General features: G+C 45.1%; 1 protein-coding gene across 1 annotated transcript in view; it reads left to right on the forward strand.

The window, feature by feature from the left end:
- The window catches only part of SLCO3A1 (solute carrier organic anion transporter family member 3A1), a 112,300-nt gene that overhangs the window by 5,365 nt on the left and 85,599 nt on the right, over nt 1–21,336 (forward strand). Inside the window, exon 2 of the mRNA XM_042875639.1 lies at nt 15,482–15,947. Coding sequence (XP_042731573.1) covers nt 15,482–15,947 — 466 coding nt within the window. The remainder of the gene's footprint in view (nt 1–15,481; nt 15,948–21,336) is intronic.

The following is a 21,336-nucleotide window of genomic DNA, read 5'->3' on the forward strand; positions in this document are numbered from 1 at the left end:
TGGGTGCTCAGCTCTGGGTGCTCAGCTCTGGGTGCTCAGCTCTGGGTTCTGGTGCCTGCAGGCTCCTCTGTACTTCGGGTTGTTGTTGGCTCATTAACATGAAAACTTCATGCAAATGAGTAGAAACAAATTCTGTTCCATTCTCCAGGTTGGATTTTGAGTACCAAGGAAGGTTTGTGAGTAGCTGACACACTTTGGTTTAAAGCTTTAATTTACCTTCTGCTAATAGATGAAATGGGGATAGCTACATGTTTATCTCATGATATACGCTCTGTGCCATTTGCAGTGTAAATACGAACATAAAATCCAATGGCTTCTTGATTAAATGTGTTTAAAAGGAAAACACGTGACAAGTGAGAGTGCAGACCAATTGCTTTTAATGTTTAATTTTTTTAGTGGTTTTTAGCAGAAAAAGTTTGGCAGCTCTTTATATATATATTTTTTTTTTCTTTTTTTTTTCTGAGCAACGCTTGTGCAACACTTGTGAGCCCTGACATAAAGAGCAGTCTGTTAGAAATGTTATGATCCATTGTAAAAATCAAAAAACACAACCACGTCTCGTTTCTTTTAGCTGTCCTTGGCCCCCTAGAACTGTTTTGCAATGGCTGTGTGCCTGTATGATGAACAGGCCTGTGAGTTTTTATGTCCTTTGGTGTTAATGCAGCTGAGGTTTGAAGGGATCATGAATTAGGTGAGAGAACTCAGTGATGTGGAGGTCTGGGTTGTTTGTGCATAGTAACGTTATGCAGTGCGACTCTTGAAATTGTAGCATAGCACCCATCTCAGGGTCAGCTGAGCTGTGATCCTTCTCTGCCAGGTAAGCAGATATTCCTTGTTCCTCAGAAAGGAGCATTTCTCAAGTTGCATGAACTTTCTTTTCCCTTACTTTCAGGCTACTGTAAAAGTTCAAGACCCAGCTTCTGTTTATACCACTACAGCAGTATAAGTTTATTGCTTCCAAAGAGTTATTCTGCAATTCATCAAGAAGAATTTGTCCTCTGTGTATAATGAGCTAAAATGTTTCTTTACTTGTACACTCCTTGATCTCTGGCTGTTCTTTCGCAGTAGCGATGGATAACACTACTTACAAGGTGAGGTTGCAGCTTGGATGAATTAGGCTCGTTTTGTCTTCTGATTAACTCCAGATGATTCGGCAAAGTGGTGCATTTGAAGCATCGCCTGAGGAAGTTTAAATAACCAGGCGACAATACTTTGTGTAGAAGTGTTCCCGTGAAGTGCAGAAGAAACCATTTTTTCCTGTTGTGTACAAAAATGGGCCACAGATTTTGATTTACCAGGTTTCATTTTATCTGCAGCAAAATCACAACTAGAACCCCGAGAGTCCCATCTCTGGGTCACCATGTTGCAACTCTTAGACTATCTGATTCTTTCAATGCCATTTCTTGCAAATGGCATTGCCTACTCTTCAAGAAAGATTTCACACTTTGTACAGTATCAGTGTAATGAATAGTGATAGCAAACTGTTGATGGAGTTCCTGCAGCATCTGGCACTTCTTTCTGTTAGTGCAGGGAGGGCTCTGCCCAGTCAGGGAAGCGTTCTGTAAAGGCTCAGAGAGATGGTCCCTACATCTGAGATATTTCAGTTTGAGTAGGCAGGCACAAGCATGGAGAAATGCTCTTGGAAATATGGATTGAGTTTTGGGTAGACCTGCGTGGAGCCAGGAGTTGGATTGATGGTCCTTGTGGGTCCCTTCCAGCTGAGGATATTCTATGATTCCTTGATCCCTTTTTCCCCAGGTTTCAAGTGAGAATGCACGTAGAGATGAAAACCGATCAAGCAAACATGACTAGAACTGCCCCTTCCCACTGAGCAAAGATAGGGAAGATACCAGAGCTGAAATTAGATTCCTTAAGCTCTCCAGTTAGCATCTTTCTCTTCCAGCCTTATTCTGGATGTGATGCGCTTCTGCGTTTTGATACCTAAACATTCCTTACTGAATGGAGGGAGACAAGCCCCCTCTTTCCACTGCGCTGTGCCCGTCGTACTGAAGTTTCAGATCAGTGACAGGAGCTCGCGCTGTGGCAATGCCTGAAAGCAATCCATAATTTTATACAACTGCTTGCAGCAAGCATAAAAGCAAAGTCTTTCAGGTTTGTTGGAATATTTATTAGTCTATTTTTCCATGGTTCAGGAAGGAGAAAAGCAATTTGCTGTGGTTTGATTTTTGTTTTTCTGTTGTCCCTTCCTCATAATATCTGTCCTTTTTCCTTGTCAAGCAGATGGTTCATCTCCCCATATTTCTAGACATCTTTATCTTTTCAGTGTCTGCAATGATCCCATGGATGATTTCTGTATGCTTGCAGACCCAATGAATTGTAAATGTGTGGCTGCAAGGGCAGGTGTGGGAGCAAAGTTTTTCTTTCATGGTTCATAATGGTCTGCTTTCTTGGTGGAGATTGCTAGAGTTCTCTTATTTTTAATATTTAAATGTCCTTTTAAACACTTACTGTGCTGTTTGTCTGTGTAATTCGTTACTCCTTAGTTTGCTAAAGCTGGAGAGGGACTTAAAATTCAGTGTTACGGTGATCCATAAAATGACAGAGAAGTGTTTGAAAGAACTTGGATAATTCAGTTGTATTGAGGTCTTTGTGACTCATCAGCATTATGGTTTCTGAAGCAACTATGTCAGATTTCCTTTCAAGTTTTTTGGTGCTTTGATGTTTGTGTCTGAATCCAACATTTTCTCTCTATTTTTCCCCCCCCTCCCTCACAAAGAAACTGAAAGCATGGCTATTTGGGAAGGGATCTGTGATGTGGGTGTGGAAGAAAATAGAAACACTTCAGTGGATGTCACTTGTAGTGGTATATTCTCCCACTGAACGTTAGATTTTCTGGCTGAGTTGAAATGGTCATTGTTCTTGGGCCAATATATAAGGATCAGCATTGGAGTATGAATTGTGTGTGTGTTCTTTAAGGTGATACCTGGCAGTTGAGGTCTGTGTTACTTACAAATGTTACTTGCTTTCTTTGGTAGAGTTGCAACAGGAAGAGCTGAAAAAAGGTTGTTTTGGGGGTTTTGCTTCTTATTTCTGAGAAGGAGGATATGAAATAGCTGCTACTGCTTCCCACTCCTTGGCTTTGTGCGAATGGGGGTAGGTGCATACTTAGCAACAGAACTGAGAATTGCCTGGGAGCAGTTCTTCCACAACGTTGTGGCTGGAAAGCAATCTCTGAGAGGCTGCAGGGAAGCCTGTTGTCCTGCTCCTGAACAAAGCACACAAGTCCCCCACACTTCTGAATAACACCAGACCTGGATGTAGCCATACTAATCTGTACTGAGGAACGTTGAGGCTAAAGAGGAGCAGCATCAGAAGCTTCCCAAAGAGAAGGGGCAAATACTGAGTGAAAGAAAATGATTTGAAAGAATCATGGAGTCATGAAGGTTGGAAAAGACCTCTAAGATCACTCGGTCCAAACTCAGTTCACCTTTACCATGCCCACCGACCACATTCCTCAGCGCCACATCTCCATGTTTATTAAACGGGGATGGTGACTCCACCACCTCTTGGGCATCCTGTGCCAATGTGAAGGAGAGATGCCCTGGTGGTATCCTGCTGCTTGTTGGCCCATGCTGATGACTTCCATCTGCTGGCAGTGTTGCACAATATACTGAGATGCCAAAGTAGGGGTAGTTTGTTTTATTTCCCTCTAATTGGGAATCAGCAGGAAAATCACAATGTGTAACAAGGTCTTGACTTCAAAAAAGAACAACCTGACATTTAGAATTGTCATTTTCCAGCCCAAAGGTTTGCTTCTTGTACTTTCTCTGAGCTGCAGAAAGAGCTGTAATTGCCACGGTTTGGTAAAGCTCTTCTCTCTGAAGTGTTTGGAAAACTTTACCTTTCCTGTGTAAGGGTGTCCATGTGGCTTGATGAGGTGTTAACCAAAGAGAGAACCTTGAGCATGTAGGTCCTTTAGGAGAAATAGGGCAGCAGTTGTTTGGGCTTACCAGTAACAGAAAACTGTGTTTTTGTTTTTGTCTTGCACAAAGTACAGGGCCGAGAGCAGTTAATTACAATGGGCCATTCAGCCTCTGCATGAGATGCACACTTTGTTTCCTGCTGCCTTTTGCTAGTTATAATGCAGGTCCTTATGTCTGAAGTCAGCGCAGCTGCTGGCTGAGAGGCAGGAGCTGCTGCTGAAGGGCTGCCTTGTCTGGGGGTGCCTGTTTGTGAAGGGCAACTGTATTCCTTGGGAATTATCCCCTGGTTTGTGTGGTCCCGTGGTTGGTCCCATTGGAGGTGCTCAGCATTGTGATCACCTCCTGACCTTGACTGTGCTTCTGCAGGGGTGTGCATGCCATGTTGTCTTCCCTGCTCTGGTGCAGAGGGGTGGTTTGCCACCAGGTTTGTGTTTCTGTCGTGAGAAGATGATAAAAAAACCTCATGGTTTGTTTGAGCTCTTGGGCGGCGGTGCTGGTCTGCACTGAGGTTTGTGCTCTTCTTTCTGCAAGCCATGATAATAATGTTAAAAAGATTATGTATGTGAAAGAAGCTGGCATGAGGTTACCAAAATGCTTTCTTGTAGTCCTTGAGATTCAAACCTACCAACTTGAAAGAACTGAAGAGCAAAAGGTATTTCAAACATCCCATATAGCTAAATAAACTTCTCGCTTCTAAGTGGTTGTTTGCTCATTTGATGCTACTTCTGTATTAACAGATGTTTCTGTGAATGAATGGATTTGAAAAACAGTTTGGGGGTTGTTTGATGGGCACTGAAGTGAAGCCATCCTAACAAATCATGTGCCATGGACACAGCTTTGCGGGTTTGCTGCTTGCAGTTTGATGTGTTGTTTGGCATAATGGTACAAGCTTTCCCGAATGCAGGCCTTCTACAGGCATCCAGTGTTTGTTGTAAATTAGGATCCATCAGTGCTGCCATACTGCTCTAAATCTCAGTGCTAGCAGACAAGGCAGAAGGTTCAGATTTCTTCTTGCTTTCTCTTGTCAGTATGCTTGGGGCCTAAGGTTTGGCCTCTTGAAGCTGAGGACAAACTTACTGATTTGAATCATTCAGCTTAATGCTGGGTAAGTCTTTAGCCAGAATTTTTATTTTACTTTGTTATTTAAATAGATCCCAAATCAATCCCTGTAGTTGTGTGTAATGACTCCTGGGAAACTTTGGGTGCAGCTTCTACGATAAGCTGTAGATGCAGCCTCTAGAATGAGATCTATGCTGTTTTTGAGTGCAGATTGCATTCTTTTGATGTACGTGTCTTCCAGGGCCCCATGTAGTTCTTTTTTTTTTTTTTTTTTTTTTTTTTCAAGGTGCTTATATATTGATACTTTACATCTTAGGTATTCTATGGATGGGTGGATGTCCAGAGAGCAATCTGTTGGCCAGGTAATGACCCCGGTAGATTTGCATGCAGCAGTGAAAATGCAACTGGGAACCAAAATGATTTTTGCTTTCTCCTTTATTTGTTCCCACATAATGCAACGATTTGGACACTTTCAATTTGATTCTCAGCACCTCTGCTCCATCCCTTGCCCCAGCTGCTTCCAAAACCAGGAGATAGATAAGGAAGCAGCAATTTGTTTCTTCAGAGCGACTTCTCTCTAAGCAGCCTGGTGGCATTTTGGCAGGGGTAGAAGAAAACTCCAGCCACATGTGGGTTATGTTTTAAAGGCAGGGTTTTGCTTTGCAGTTGGCTGTCTGGAGCTGTTGTGTCCAAACTGACTGCCTTCATCAATCAAGACTGATGTCTGTGCCCAAGGAAATCTGTATTTGCATTTGAGCAATGTGACACATGGCAGACCTAGAAGAAGACAGCTTTGCCATGGAATAATGCTTGTTGGCTATGCAACAGCTACTTTATGCAGTTCTTGATGAAGATGCAGGCTGGGGCCTTGTGACACTGGAGTTCATTTCCTGGCTTTGTCATGGACTTCCTCAGGCATTCTTTGGGTTTTTTCTCTCCATCAACTACTTTGGTAGTTATGGTGTAGCCAGGCTTCATGGGCGTCTTGTGGGCTGAGATTGTGGACACTCAGTCTTTGCTTTTTGAGCCTTTGCAGGAAAAGACTTACTTGGGGCTGCTTTACTTGCTCTGTGGTAGTGATGGATTGAAGAGCCTGAGGGTATTATTTTTCAGAGATGCTTTCTGAGCCACAGTCAAATTGACAGAAGTGACTTACTCTGAGTGTCTCTTTGAAAATGGCACTTTCGTTCCAAAGCCACTTAAGTGCTTCTGAAAAATCTCTTTGCCTATTATTGATTGCAGTGGATTGCTTCAGTGGTGCCTGGCTTCATTTGAAGCAGGCTGGAATTAAAAACTAAACATTATGTGCCTGGCTAATAAACTGCCTTGTAATTAGTGCATTTGGGAGGCAGGAACCAGGGGGAGCTGATATAAAGGGAATGACATTCCTGTAAAAGCTGTCTGAAGAATGAATGAAGAAATATGGAAAGAGATGGAAGTATAACATGTGAAATGAGTGCTGGGAGTATACTGATAGGAAGAAAACAGGCGTGAAGCTACAAGGAAAGCTTTAATAGGCTTACATTAAAGCAGACCAGAACACTGAGCCTAGCAGCTAATAAAATTGCATATAGAATCATCTACACCGATCAGACAGTTGGAATTAATGCAACCTACAGCCCCTGTTTTCCAGCTTCCTCCATGGAGGGTGGACTGGATGCATCAGCAAATATCTCCAGCATCATTCTCTGGTATAGGAAACCTGTGTTAGGAACTGCCTGGACTGCTTTGCTGGCATAGCAGGGGCTTAATTATGCTGGGTTACGTGCTTGTGTTCATTTTTTGGTCTGGGGTTTGGTATGGTGTTGAACAAGGAATGCAAAGCCATTCCAACCCTGTAGTGTTGTGCTTTGCTCATCTCAGGTTTTGGTGGCTAAATGGAGGAGGTGGTGACTTCTGTTTTTCTTGGGTGTGCTCATTGAATTTTGCAGGCTCTGGTGATTGTAGAGTGAGGGAGGGAACCCCGTAAGCTGCTCTTCAGTGCCTGTCTCTAACAAGAGTGGTTGTTAGTACTGCAGGCGTGGGGTGAAATTTGGCCATCTGTGTGTACGGCCTCAGCAGACTCATTTGTTCATTAGCTTTTTGATAGCTCGCTTCGTAGTGAACCCCAAGGAACAGGGCTCCTGTCATGTGGTGAGGCATCTCATTGCTTCTATCTGTTTTACAGGGAACGTGTTGAGTCCAAGTGAGACTACAAGAAGTCTGCAAGCAATAGCTAGATCTCAAAGTTAATTATTCTTTAACTACAAGATGGTTTTTATTGCCTGTATGGGTTTTTTTTTTGTGTGTTATTTTAAAAGGCAAGTGTAAATCACCTTCTGTTCAGGAGTGAAGCGGCAACGTGGGGATGATAACATGGTAGGGGATACAAAGTTGCATGGTTTGTGCTGTGCTCTGAGCTGCCCGGCTTTGATGTGCAGGTCACAGGTCTGCCCTTCACAACTTGAACCCCACTTCTTTGTGCCTGAAGCACTCAGATAACAGCAAGGTTCTCAGGCAGGAATAGAGGTCAGAGCACCTTCTCACCCTGCTTCCTTGCCTGTTTACACCACAAACTCTGCGCTCGCCTCCACGCCTGCCCTGCTCTACATTGGGGAGCTCGGCAGCAGCAGGCACACAGCTTCCCTTTGTACTCTTGGACAGCGTGGAAGGAGAGCACAGTGCTTTGCAAACAGCTCTGTAGGAGGGTGTTAGCAAATGAGCAGGATGACACGGACAGCTCTTGCGTGGGCTGCAGTGTGAGGTGGGGAGAAGCAGCTCATGTGGTTGTGGGACCGGCGTGGGGTGTTGGATTTGGGTGCTGGGGACCCCTAACACCACCTGCAGAGACTTGAAGTTCTATGCCTTTATTCTGTGAGTTACCACAAAATGCTGTGGCTCTGTACGCAACGTGGCTGTTTTGTTAGTTCCCTTCTAAGTGGCTTCCTTCCTCCCATCACTTACTAAACAGAAGTATTTTTGTACTGGTTGATGAGAAACGGCTCTAAGTTCTCTTTAAGCTGAGTTCCCATTTGCTGTAGCCACGCATCCGCGCTGGGGAGTGGAACATAAAACATATCAGAGCCAAAGCAGATGTAGGGGAGAAGGAGCAGGACCTGTCAGAAGCCCTTCTCTCTCAGCACACAGCCTTTATGTAATCACCGCTGTCCTTTTACCTTTGAAAATGAATTCAGCTTCTATCAAAGCTCGTATTAATGCTGCTTCAGAGTGCCCTGCATGTGTCACTTCTGCCCTGCTTCTCTCCTGGTGCTGGGAGAGATGCTGCAGTCAGCTCTGCGGGCCCCACACCTGCGCTGTGACATGACTCAGGTGCAACCCTTAGTCCTGAATTCAGCTCTTCATCATAAATTAAGATAACGTGAAGTCCTTTTATGACAGGTTTTCTTGTCAGGCTTGCATTGTGGTTTCTGTTGTGGTAAGTAACCCTGCTTTTATAGCATGAAGTCTTCACTGCAGATCTGCGTTGATTTAGGGGAGAGGAAGAGGCAGAGTGAAATGATGGCCCTGTAGTGTTGCAGGTCAGAATCCTGCCTCTCTGGTGCTTTGGTGGCCCATAGAAGAGGGTTTTCTTTGCAGTAAGAGGCCCTGGAGACGTGAGCTCCATCTCTTCTCTGTGTTTCCGCTGACCCATCAGCACAGTGCAGATCAGAGCCCCTGGTCTGGAGCTGAACCCAGGATGAAGGTGCCCTGTTTGCACAGTTCAGGGCCCGTGGGTGGATCTTACTGCAGCCCTGTTTGTGCCAGGGGTAGCTGTCACTCTGTAGGAGCCTGCATTTAAGTTGGTATGTACAGTTTAGGTTACTTTTTGTCTGGCTCCATTCAGCTGCTCATTGGACACAAGAAAAAAAAAAAAATGTTTCTGAATGTATCAGAGCTGCTCTGATGCATTCCTGTGGCTGTTTGCTTTCGCAGAGCTGAGCACTGGCCCCTTTCTGTGAACCCCTGCTGCTGTGTGCTTATTGCACGTGGAATTCATGCTCCTCCCAAAATGTGAAATGTGCCAGCAGTGCTGTTCTATGCTGGGATTGAGGTCGGAGCTCTGTGCATGTTCACAATCTGTTCTTTTGCTGCCAATGAAAGTGACACAACGTTTAAAAACAAGGGTTTGTTTACCTGCTAGCTTTGTTGTATGTGTGCTGCTAAAGGGAAGTGTGGGCTACAAATGGGTTCCAGCACTGGGTATATTTATGCAGGTAATTTGTCAGAGACTGAAATATCACTTGTGTTCATACAGTGAGGTGAATCTTTGGCAAGCTTGGGAGCAGAAGGGCTATGTGGACACTGAGTCAGTGGTTGTGATAATATTCCCTTAGGTTGGGACTTCAGAAGGGTTTTTTTAGAGAGGAAAAAATGTGATGCGTCTGTTTCAGAGCAACAGAAAAAGCTGTTCAAGCTTCTCTACCTAGTTTGGTGCGTCCTGGTGCTATGTACCTGTGTCTATTTTGAGCTGCTGGTGACTCAGTGTTGTTTCATGATGGACGTGAGGGGGAAGAGTGCAATTAACACCCCCTGGCAGCCTCTGTGCTCGCTCGTATCTCTTCAAGTGGGGCAGCACTCTTTGCTTTTCCTGAGGGGTGGCAGGAAAAGGGGCCAGTCCCTGCTGTCCCATTGGGATCCTTAGGAAGCAGATGCTGAAGGTAGCAGCACCTCAGTAGTGTTTGCTGCAATGATTGTCTGTTCCACAGAGGTTAATTTTTATGTTGCACATTTGATCTGTATGGATCTCATGCTTGCTGAAATAGTGGAAAGTGCTACAGCTACCAAAATATGGGCTACTGAGGCACAGTGTGGTTTGAGAAGTAGCAGAAAGATTTCTATGTGGTTGCAGCAAGGAAGGAAGGAGCCAAGCATCCTTCTCAAGCAGAAAAGCTGTGCTTCTCTTGCTGCGTGGAGTAGTGTCCTTTCTGCTCAGGCCACTGAAAATCCTGACCTTGAGCATGTGCTTCCCTTGGACCTTATCAATTAGCTCAGAGCTGGTCCCTAGAACATGGAATAAATTGTCCGCACCAGGCAGTGGAGCAGAGCATGGATCCAAGCTGCAAATTCCTACTGGCACCGGCACAGGAACTTGCAGATTTACTGGTGCATGTGCCTATGCTGTTTCTAGGCCAGCAGCAACAGTCAAGCTAATAACACCCTACTTCCCAGCAGAGGTTCAGCTGCAGCGTCTATTATCCCTGTCACGTGAATGCAAATTTCTATGCAGAGACTATTTCCAGCCCCTGAGCGGAGCCAGCCTGGGTGTGTTGGTCTCACCACCCTTTTTTGCTTTCTCGTGCGTTCACATGCCCAAAGCCAGCACAGGTGTCAGCATCTGCAGTGAGAACATCGTTCCCATCAGTGGAAATTGAAGAGGTGTTGAAAGGAGTGATTGGCAGCCTGAGGTGGGCTGTGCCCATAGCCTCACCATTCCCTTAGCCCTATCCTGCTTGGGTGCTGGAAGGGTGGCCCAGGGGACAACCAAAGAAAGGAGGTTGAAGGCGCGTGGGTCTGGCTGTGCTCGTTCCAGGATGGCTCCTTTGGCTCTTGGAGGAAACCTGACTTTCCCAGCTCTGTAGTGGAGACTGTGGGAGACGGTTGGCGTTTGTTTTCCTTTGGGAACTGAGTTGCCAGGCAATTATTTTACACCCTTTAGCGCTGCAGACATGTCTCTTCAAGTCCAATCTCTTACCACATAACTGAGAAAATGCATTTTACATTAAAAAGAAGCCTTTAAAAAAGGCCCTTCAGGCATAAAGTCAATTTGTTTTCTATATATAACCCTGTATTATTAATACAATGAACTTATCTGTAGACTCTGTGGGTGAATATGACTTGATCATTGGAGATAGGAACAATATGATATCCATTTTCAGTGCACTATATATGTGACTCTGTAACCGTGCCCCCAGCTTTCGATTCATTTCTTAGTGATAAAGTGGGGCAATAGTGTGAGGCAGGTCTGCGGATTGCATTTTTCTGAGCATTAATGCAAAATAAACAGCCTATGGAGAGAACAAATGTGCTATCATTCAGAAACGCCAAGATCTATAGATTTGGGGCAGACAAGAATGATAAATGTGAGCAAATACTATTGAAGTAAGGCCAGAAAGGCACAAAAGCTTCCCTGGGTTTGGTTACAGGGATGGCAATATAAGTTGCTGTGGCTGGAAAAAAAAAAAAATTTAAGCTGAGGATTGATTTTTTTTTTTTTTTTTTTTTTTTTTTTTTTTTATTCTTTTTCCCCTCCTTTACTGTAGGAAATTTGTCACTGTGTACAGAATGTGAGATCACTTTCCTTTTTCAATCATAGAGAAGTGTTTCAGAGTACACTTGGGAGGACCCTTCAGCCCAGATCCCTGTGAGTGTTGGGATGTGACTGAGGCAGACAGGAGCGTAGCCTTCCCTGGCTCTGTAAGAAGAGGAGGGAGATGAGGTCTGTGAGCTCGCAGATAGCGTGCAATGAGCTTTAATTACTTGTGGTCATTGTGTGTTAGGCTGTGTGCTCACAAAGACAGAAGGCTGGGTTACATGATTTCTCTAGATCCCCAGCCTGGCTTTCTTCTGAGGACAATGTGCAGGTGCCCAAAGTGATGCAGGTTACAGTGGTTCAGTTAGTGTATCTTGTGCAGGCTTACCATGGAGGAGTGTGAACTTGAAAAGCAGCAGCAGCTGTTGGTATCTAGTGCCATAGCTAAACCTTAGTGCTGGGTGGGAGATGTCTTGAGTGGAAACTGTGGAGGCAGAGGATGTAGCTGGGGGGTGGAAAGGCAATTCCTGCTGCAGGAGGTGGTGGGAATGGGGCCGGCAGGCTGGTGTGTGTGCAGTGCTGCAGCACAAGGCAGATGCAGCACACCGGTGAGCTGTTCAGGCCTGGGCTGTAGGGCACATGGATATAAGGATGCACAAGCAGCGGGGATCTAGGCAAAGCAGAGCTGCTTTTAGATAGGAAACAGCAAACTCACAGCTCCTGCTGCAGGCTTCATCCCACTGCATTTTAACAGGAGGTTGTCCACCTGAAGCCCCAGTGCTGCTCCAGCCTCTTGCATCCCTTCCGCTGAACCAGCATCCGCCTGGGCTGCGCTCTTGAGCGCTCACCCTGCTCACAGCACACAGCAACTCTTTCTAATCCTCACAGCCCTTTCACATGATGTCAGTATTTCACAGGGACCTGTAGTGCCTTTTGTAACATTTACATAACTCTCGGTAAATAGAGCTTGTGTCTGGGAGCTGCCATGGCTGATCTGCTGGGGAAATATGGGCAGCACAGTGCTGTCTTCTGTTCCAGCAGTTACAAGGGCAGCAGCAGCTTCCTGCATGCAGACTGCAGCTATCAGTCAGGTTACAGCTGGGAGATGCTTGCACACAGAGAGCCGTGTTAATGTGGGGTGTAGGAGAAAGCGAAAGAATGATTTTAGCCACGGGCTAAGAGGTTGGCTTTGAATTAATGTTAGTAACATCTCTGCTATGCTAATGCCAGCATTGTAGGCAGAGTGTGTATTTAAGGTCATGGCCAATGTTAAAGCAAGGATTTGGACTGCGCTTTCTCAGCTGCTGCCACTCTGGATGTAATGCCGTTGTTGCTGGTGCTCTCTGATGCAAAATCTGCATGTTGACATTTTTCGTGTTTATTTTCCAGTCCTATTTTGGGTTTTGTTTTTTGTTTCCCCCCCCCCCCCCAGTCTCTGTGAGTGTTTTGGAGCCCACTCTGCTAATGCTGGTGTCAGCGCTTCGCTCTCAGATGCTGCTTTCTTCTGGGTGCTTGAGGCTGATGCGTGATACATTGCTTAATAAAGGAATAAACTGCCTGCTTTATCAGGACGGTTTGAGTTTGGTCTTTCTCGTCTGCTTTTTGTTTCTTCACCGAAGCAAAGCAAAAAGCTGTTAGCAAAGAGTAGAGCAGCTCCGTGGAGTGATGCAGACTGAGTCTACCTCCCTACTGTGTTTTATTACAAAAGGGGAAGGACAGCCCAAGTCCAACTGAAGTAAGAGCAGAATGACAGCTGGGGCTGCTGGTTCTAATTCCCAGGTTTGTCAGTGGTGTACTGTCCCTGTCACTGTGAGTTTCGTGTAGGAAAGGTGCAGTCTGGAATCCAGCTCTCCGAAATTTGAGCACTGCCATGGCACCAAAGTGTTTCTAAATGCCAGCCTGCTTTTAAGTTACTTATGTATGCATGGTAAAAGCTGACAGTTTGGCAGGCAAGCTCAAATGCAGGAGAGACTTCCAAAACTAGTTAATGCCTACTCACCTTGGGAAATCACTTCTCTTAGCTTCAGATCAACCATCCTGAGTTATGCCACCACAAATTAATTCCATCTGTACTTGCCTCGCTAACATTTGGCTCTCTGTGCCTCAGTTTACACAGCTGAAATGTGTACTTAGGAGTTTCCTATGTAGGTATGGCTCAGAAATGGGCAATGTGGATGTGATTTTTTTTGCCTCTGAGGTCAGCGGCTGAACTCCATCAACTTCCTTTTAAGCGGCTGGAAGTTGTGCTTGGAATCTAGAAGCATGAAGGGGTCCCCAAAGCCTGGCTTTATGCTGCCTGCAGGCTTTGCTGATGTTTGTGGCATGAGGCTGAGTGCTGGAGCCCTGCTGGTATGATGCACTGACCCTATTAGCTCACGTCTTGTGGTAAAACCAATCCATGCTGTGGGTGATAAATGGAGTGCCTGGAGGGCCAGCCTTGGGCAGGAGGATGCTGTGCACATAGCTCTGCTTTGCTGTGACTGTGTCTGTCCCTGGATGCTCAGCCGGGTCCCACGGAGGGTTGGGAACAGTGACATCTCCCTTAGATGTGCACTCAGGCACTGTTTGCCAAACAGAGCGGCTGAGCTCGCTGCAGCAGGGACAGGCTGTGCTGTGCCATCATGCACAAGGTCAGCATTTTCTCCCAGTGAATCCCAGCACTGTTTCACCCAGCAGGAGCTGCACCCTGTGTTCCAGATGGAACAGCAGTCTCCTCTCTCTCAGGCACACACATACCTTTACTTGGCTTTGCTGTGGGGTAGGACTTTTGCTGTGGCGTTGCCTTCAGTCAGAGGGCTGAGATTTTAAGTTATAGTTCTCTCTTTTTTTTTTTTTTTTTTTTTTTTTTCCCCCTTGCTCAGTTCTTGGCTCCTGAATCTGAGCACTGACATAAAATAACAACTGCTTGTACAGGACAAAGGCTGAATACTCAAAAATCCCAAATTAATGATTCTTGTAGGCCTGACCTCTCTGGGCTGAAGTCTCAGGGCTTATGCAGAGCGGAGGAGCTGCTCCTGCTGTCTTTCCCTCACGCTGCTGCTGGGGCTGTCTTTGTCCAGGCTGTGCCCTGCTCTACCCTAGCAGAGGCCAGCTGCCCCTGGAGAAGAGCTGCTGTCAGAATACTTTAAAGTCGGTCAGACTGGCTCCTTCTTTGTGAGGTTTATCAGCAAAGATTTTCAGTGCCTCCAGCGGGAGGCTATTTTTACTCTATCCAGAGGCCACCTTCTGCTGTGAGGTCTTTACAGCATGGTGTGGCTCTTTTTAACAGCAAAACTTGCCTGTTTTAGGACAACCTTAAGTGTCGTCATCTTTTGCATTCTGAAAAACAAGGTAGTCTTTTATCTAAGGGTAAAGCTTTTGGTGTTTCTGTGACACGTTCAAGATTATATTTCTTTATTTTCTTATGTAGATCAGACACTGCTTCAGACATAAGAATGCACTGAGTTTTCTCTGTTGAACAGGGGTGGCAGTAAGTGAGGTGCCCAGTGTTTCCTCTTCCCTTCCCCATTGCTCAGGGCTTTGACCACTGTGTAAAACTCACGGTGCGTTTCATTGCCCCATGTAATCAAGACTGGTAGATGCCTTGAGATCACCAGATCCATCTTCCTGCCCTGTGGCAAGATCAGTCATACCTGTAGTGTTCCTGAGGGATGCTGCTCTGTGTTCTTTTCCAGTAGCCCTGTGGCCTCTCCAGGCAGTATATTTGCATACCTGACATCCCTTGCCATTAGAAGGCCACTTCCCCCTTCCCCCCCTTCCAACCTTGTGTTTAATCTGAGTCAGCTTTGCTGTTGTTTCAGCTTGTCGCTTCTTATCCTGCCCCTTTTGAATACAAAGAACAGGTCATTCCTTTTTGCATCAGTCTTGAGATTGACGACTGTTCCTGTGCCTCTTTTTCAAGTTAAATAGCCACCACGTTACATTTTTCCTTCTTTATAGTAGGTTTAAATCTTCTATGTAAATCTTAATTTGCTTGTCTTCTCAAAGCCATTCTGTAATTGAAGATCTCAGTCATTAACTAATCCACGAACAGTTTAAGCCATTTGATCACCGTTTTATTTAAATGCTTTAATGGAAGCCTTCTATGCCAGCCAAATTGCCTATTTGTGCATCGCTGTCTCTGACTGACTTCCTAAACTTGTGCTAGCATGCGAGCCAAGTTTGTGCAAGGATTCACAAGGCATACAGGGAGGACAGAAAGCAGTTTGCATTCCCTTTCAGTAACTGTCTCTGGATTTCTCTGTTGCAGGTGAGTGTTTTAACCACCTTGGAGCGGCGATTCAACCTCCAGAGTGCAGACGTGGGTGTCATTGCCAGCAGCTTTGAAATCGGCAACCTGGCCCTCATCCTTTTTGTGAGCTACTTCGGAGCCCGAGGACACAGACCGCGCTTGATAGGATGTGGAGGGATTGTCATGGCCTTGGGTGCCCTCCTTTCCGCGTTGCCTGAATTTCTGACCCACCAGTACGAATACGAATCAGGGGAAATACGCTGGGGAGCTGAAGGGAGGGATGTGTGTGCTGCTAATGGGTCCACCAGTGATGAGGGACCAGACCCGGACCTTATCTGCAGGAATCGGACTGCCACCAACATGATGTACTTGCTGCTCATTGGAGCACAGGTCCTCCTGGGCATTGGTGCTACCCCTGTCCAGCCCCTGGGAGTTTCCTACATTGACGACCACGTGAGGCGGAAAGATTCCTCTCTGTACATAGGTAAGGCTCTGTTAACTTCTCACTGGAAGTTTTTCCACGTTGGTTTTGTCCGATTTGTTTCCTGTGGAAGGGCTGCCTTCAGGTGTCTTCTCTCTGTGGTGCTGTGCTGGTGAAGGTAAGGTGGCGTTGGTCTGTGTTCGAGTGATAGTAAGCAGCAGGGAAGTACGTTGATATTTTCTTTTGTTGTAGCTATGGTAAAGATGGACAGCCATGGTAATGGAGAGTGAGTAGTTAGGAAGCTGCTGTTTGCCCAGATTGCTTTAAATTCTGATACTGGTTGTTTAAGGTTGACTGAAAAGGAGGTGCATGTCTTGGTCATTTCCACCATCACATTTTAGCAGGGGCTGTTACAAAGTAGGTGCTGTGACCCGATATACTCCAGCGGGGTGCCAAATAATGTGACCCATGTAATTAACAAAACAGGATGAAGAAGCTGGTGTTGTCTGCTTTGACATATGCTGAACTAAGAGTTGAGCTCATTATTGTGATGATCACATTGCAAACGTATTCCAGATGCCTGAGATATGAAATTTGAGTTACCTGGTGAAGCATCTCTGGTTGTCATAAAGTGCTCACTGGTTTCAGCAGTAGAACCCACTGCAGCAGATTTAAAGTGGGTGCTGTTGGTGAAGTTGTTTACGTGGAGGGGAAAAAACAAAACCAAAAGCTTCACTAGCTTGGCTCACCTTCCCGTCTGCAGTGCTTGTCACTGGGTAAATGGCTCCAATGCAATAAATCACAATAAAGTTGAAGTATGTGCTGCTGTAAATGCATTTCTTCTGTAGTTGTTAGTATTATTTCTAGGATCTAAAGCTCCGTGCACTTGTGCTTTCATCCTTCTACAGGCTTTCAGCCATCAACTGAATGCACATTGCCATCAGTGCTCTCCTTGCTATGACATTTACCAAGCTCCCAGCCATAACTCAACACAGCTGTGGCCAAAGCTGGGCAGTCCCACTGACCTGAAGGGCTTTAGGTGTCCTGGGATAGCACAGCTACACAGCATGGCATTCCTGGATGTGTTCCTACGTGACTTAGAGGTTCTTCTACATATTCGAAGTGTGTCCATATTTTCCTGTCACTGGCTGTAAAATCCTGATATTTCTGTCCCTTTGTTGCTATTAACCTTGCCTTTGTTGTATAAGAGCTTGTGAGGGATCCACTGGACGGAGCAGGGTGATATGTAAAATACATGATACTGTACAGCCCAAAGGTGAATGATGAGACTAAAGTCACTGGGTCAGCTTTGCCAGCATTGTAAATGATGAGCTGGAATTTGCAGTGATTCTAAGATTATCTGTTAAAAAAAAAAGATATGAAGAAGCAGCAACATTCAGTCTGTTCCATGGGCGTTTTTAAGCAATGCTTCATGTCTGAGAACAGGATTAAGGAGGGTGCGTAAGAGGAAGATTAGGAAGAGTGATTCTTCTTGGTCCTTAGATACATTCATCTTGCATGCTGAAATAACTTTATTTAAATAAAGTTGGCAGATCAGCTGTGGCTGGGAAAACGCTGCCAGAAGAAAATGATTTCTGCTTACTATGTGCTTCCTTCAGAAATATGCATTTAACTGTGTAGGGTTCCTTTCTACAGGTAGACTGCAAAAAAAATAAAAATAAAAATTGAAATTACTGGCTTATGGGAATCCCATCTGAGTGTGTACATGTGAACTGTGGGGTGCAGAAGAGAGCATGTGTACACCCAACTGATCAGCCATGCCGGCAGTGAAGTTCAGTGTCTGTCCTCTCCCAACCTATCCATCACAAGTAGGTTTTGGAATAGGGGATGATTAATTCTGACATCGAACTGCATTCAGTTGGGTTATTAAAAATACAAGCTAACAGGAAAAAATGAACAGGAGAAATATTGCTCTGTGAGTGAATATGAATGGAGAGGAAGCTGTTGGAAATGTGTGTCATTTTAGATTTGAGAATACTTGAGAAGTGGTCAGAGTTCTTATTTAAGGTGTTATTAGAGAATTATTTGCTCGGGCTTGTGTTACACTGATTATTTTTTGTTGGTGTCGTCAATGTAATTTTCAGTGGCCTTAGCAGAAAGCTGGCTGAGCAGCTTACCCACTTCATTCTCCTTTGTTTCACAGAGGAAATAACTGCAGAGTGTATGCTGTTACTGTTATATTTATATCAGTTTGATTTCTCATAATAGCAAGCTCACTCAGTGGGGGCTGCTCTGTGTGTGACCGGATAAAATGTTTTTTGGGTAAGTTCCCTCAGTTTAAATTAAGAGCAAATCTGGCATAGGTTGTTCCCTTAGGATAGAAACTAATTAATGACAGTGGTAATAGTCTGGCCAAGCTTTCCATCCTGGTTGGCTGCTGGTAAGAAATGATCTGATTGACCAGTCCATGTTGTCTTCAGTGTGTTGTCAAGTACATATAGGCTGTACTGTAGCCAGGGGGAGGAAGCAGTCTCTTACCTGACAGCTAAGTACTAGTTATTGCTCACCTACAATAAAATCTCTCTTTTGTCCCCAGGCAGTGAATTAGACACAAATAACCCCTTGCACTGAGAGTTTTTTCCTTCCCTCTGAGTTGTACTGGAGTTCAGTGGAATAACTTCAAGTAACCTCATGTAAAGGTGTGTGACAGTGCAGGAAGACTGCTCTGTTCACCAACCAACATCTTTTTCTTTTGTATTAGGATAAATGCATGTATGCAGTTGCGATACTGAATGGGCTTTAAATTGGAGCTTTACTTTCACTTGTAATGAAAGCCATAGAACAGAATACGTTTATGGCCCTGAAGTCTCAAGTTCTGCATGCTGTGTTTTCCCTGCAGGAGATGAGCAGTGCACCTCTGCTGTGCTTCCTCGGGAGGCAGAGGTTGCTCAGGCTTGTGCTCAGCCAAGGAGGTGGGGATTCGTGGAGTTTTGTAATTGGAGAGACAGGATGAAAGATTACGGAGAGATATCTCTGTGGCATGGGCTGCTGACATGTAGCTTCATGTTTCTTGAGCTAACTGTGGGTACGTTACATATTTAGTTTTTTTTTGAGGCCTGCAATGTGTTGATACCAAACTCAAACAGATCCTGTTGCTGTAGTAACCAACCCAAGAAGGGCTGTGTTGTGGTAGATGAGGGCACACACCAAAGGATGTTCAGAGGAAACAACGTTAGTGCCATAGTGGTGTCTGTTCCTGCTACCCCTGGGAGATATATTCCCTTCCATGTCACCGAGTGACACATGTTTGACACAAAAGTTTGTAAAGCTGGCAATAGCAGCCAAGAGATAAGAAAATATAGGAGTTTTTGTGGCTTTATGAAGAAGGGAAAGTCTGCTTTGGTGCTGGTTTGCTTCCCTTTCTCCTGTCTGTTGTATTTAAGGTCTCAACTCGTTTTTAAAGATCAAAACAGGGTGATTATCCCTGTGTATTTATTGGCATTTGGCATAAGTAACCACTCTGGGAGGAGCACCTCGCTCCTGCAGGCTGTGCAGGGCTCATCATTACTGCAACTTCACTAATGTCAAAGGATTCCATCAATTTGTAGCATCGTTTGTTTTAAAGGGGGGGAAGAGGGGGAGAAGTATGTTGAGAACTACTCACTACACAGTTCCTTTTTCTACCCACTAATGACTCACTTGACATTTCCCACTTTTCTTAGTTCCTTTTCTGCTGGATCTTGCTGAGTTCTGTTGAAATCAATGAAGACTTTGTCATTAAGAGGGGGATCAGAAATGTTACAGAGCTGATACGGGGGAGAAAAAAATCTGATCTGACTGGTTGTATGGATTTGCTGCCTCTTGGATGAGTAAGAGCTTACAAGTGTTTTCTGGTCACTGGAGCACTCATGTTGCTTTCAGCACTGGCTTGCGTGCTTGGCAAGAGCCAGGGTAATGCTGTGGTAGATTAATGTTATTAGCAGTCTCCTTATGCACCTTCTGGGCTTCCTGCAGCATTTAACATGTGCTGCTGAAGTTGTTGCATCTTGTCTAGAGCATGGTTACCTACAGAGCAGAATGAATGGCTTCTGGAAGCCAGCATTAGATCTGAGACAATCAAAGGCTGCATTATAGAGAGGAAGTTGCTATTATTCTGTCTCCTGTTGATGGAGGAAATTGATATTGATGTTGCAAGGGAGCACTGCTGGGTTGCTTGGCACATTGGAAGAATGCTGTGTTGGTTTTAATGTGCCAGAGATTTCCTTCAAGTTTGCCAAAGTGATCTCAGTGTTTCACTTCATGGACTCACATCCCATGTGTTGCCTTTCACAGGCTGCCCAGAGAAGCTGTGGGTGCCCCATCCCTGGAGGTGTTCAAGGCCAGGATGGATGGGGCCCTGGGCAGTCTGAGTTGGGGCCTGATTTACTGGTTGCCAACCCTGTCTGAGGCAGAGGAGTTGGAACCTGGTGTTACTTGTTGTCCCTTCCAACCCAGACCTTTCTGTCATTCCATGATTTGCTGGTATGGAGACCTGGTGACTCAGAGACGGCACTAACAGGAGCACGGATCTCAAAGAAGTCCCAGGAAGGGGACTGAATGGTGAGAGTGAATGCTCCTGAGTTATTGGTGTAAGAGGCAAACTCTGTGTTCTCTGCCCACAACTGCTCGAATGGGACTAACCAGTCCCACAAAGGGGATGGGGCTGTGAGTGATCCCTGCTGGCTCTGAGCTTTGCAGTGCTGTGGGGTTATTTTGGGTTGAATGAGTGGAGACATCTCTGTTTTTGCCGTGACAATTGCAGAGAAATGCTCGCTCTCACATTTCGTGCCTTTCTTGCTTGCTTGAAGCACCAAGCTGAGAGCTGAGTTGCTGAAGAGGAAGGCAGATGTGCCCTAGTTGGAATTTTGCTGTCTCCAGGGATGAATTTGTCCAATTGAAAATTCACTTATGGTAGCTTACTTCAGTCAGAGTGACAGCAAGCATTGTGTTTTGGTGATGCAAGAACTTTTTGTCTACTGACAAGAATGAGATCTGAGTGTTAGTATCTATAGCCATGTGTTAATCGCATGTTATCAGCATAAGATGCTGAAATCATCAGAGTTTGATTCCACATTATGTGTGTGGTAACACAAAGAAGTAGTACTCAATATCTATTGGGAAACTCACATTGGCAAGCTAAGCAGTTGCTGTGAACCTCAAAACCATTCATCATCTATGTATCTGGTGTAACATACGTTAAGGTACATCAGTAAATATTTCCAAAGCAAAGAAGGAATTGGGACTTCTGATTTTAAAAACGAAAGTGAAAATATTGATCTGTGGCATTACAGAAAAAGCTGAGAGCAGAAAAACTCAACCCTCTGTAGGGCAGTTCCCATCATGGTCTAACTAATAGTCAGTATGAAACTCACTGTATTTGAAGGGCTGTAGGATGGGCAGTCAGTGACAGCACCTTTGATGGCAACGTTTCGCATTTATTCTGAAGCCTGTT

The sequence above is a fragment of the Lagopus leucura genome, unplaced genomic scaffold (genome assembly GCF_019238085.1).
Source record: "Lagopus leucura isolate 7727_CA_CO unplaced genomic scaffold, USGS_WTPT01 Super-Scaffold_100015, whole genome shotgun sequence".
Taxonomy (NCBI): domain Eukaryota; kingdom Metazoa; phylum Chordata; class Aves; order Galliformes; family Phasianidae; genus Lagopus; species Lagopus leucura.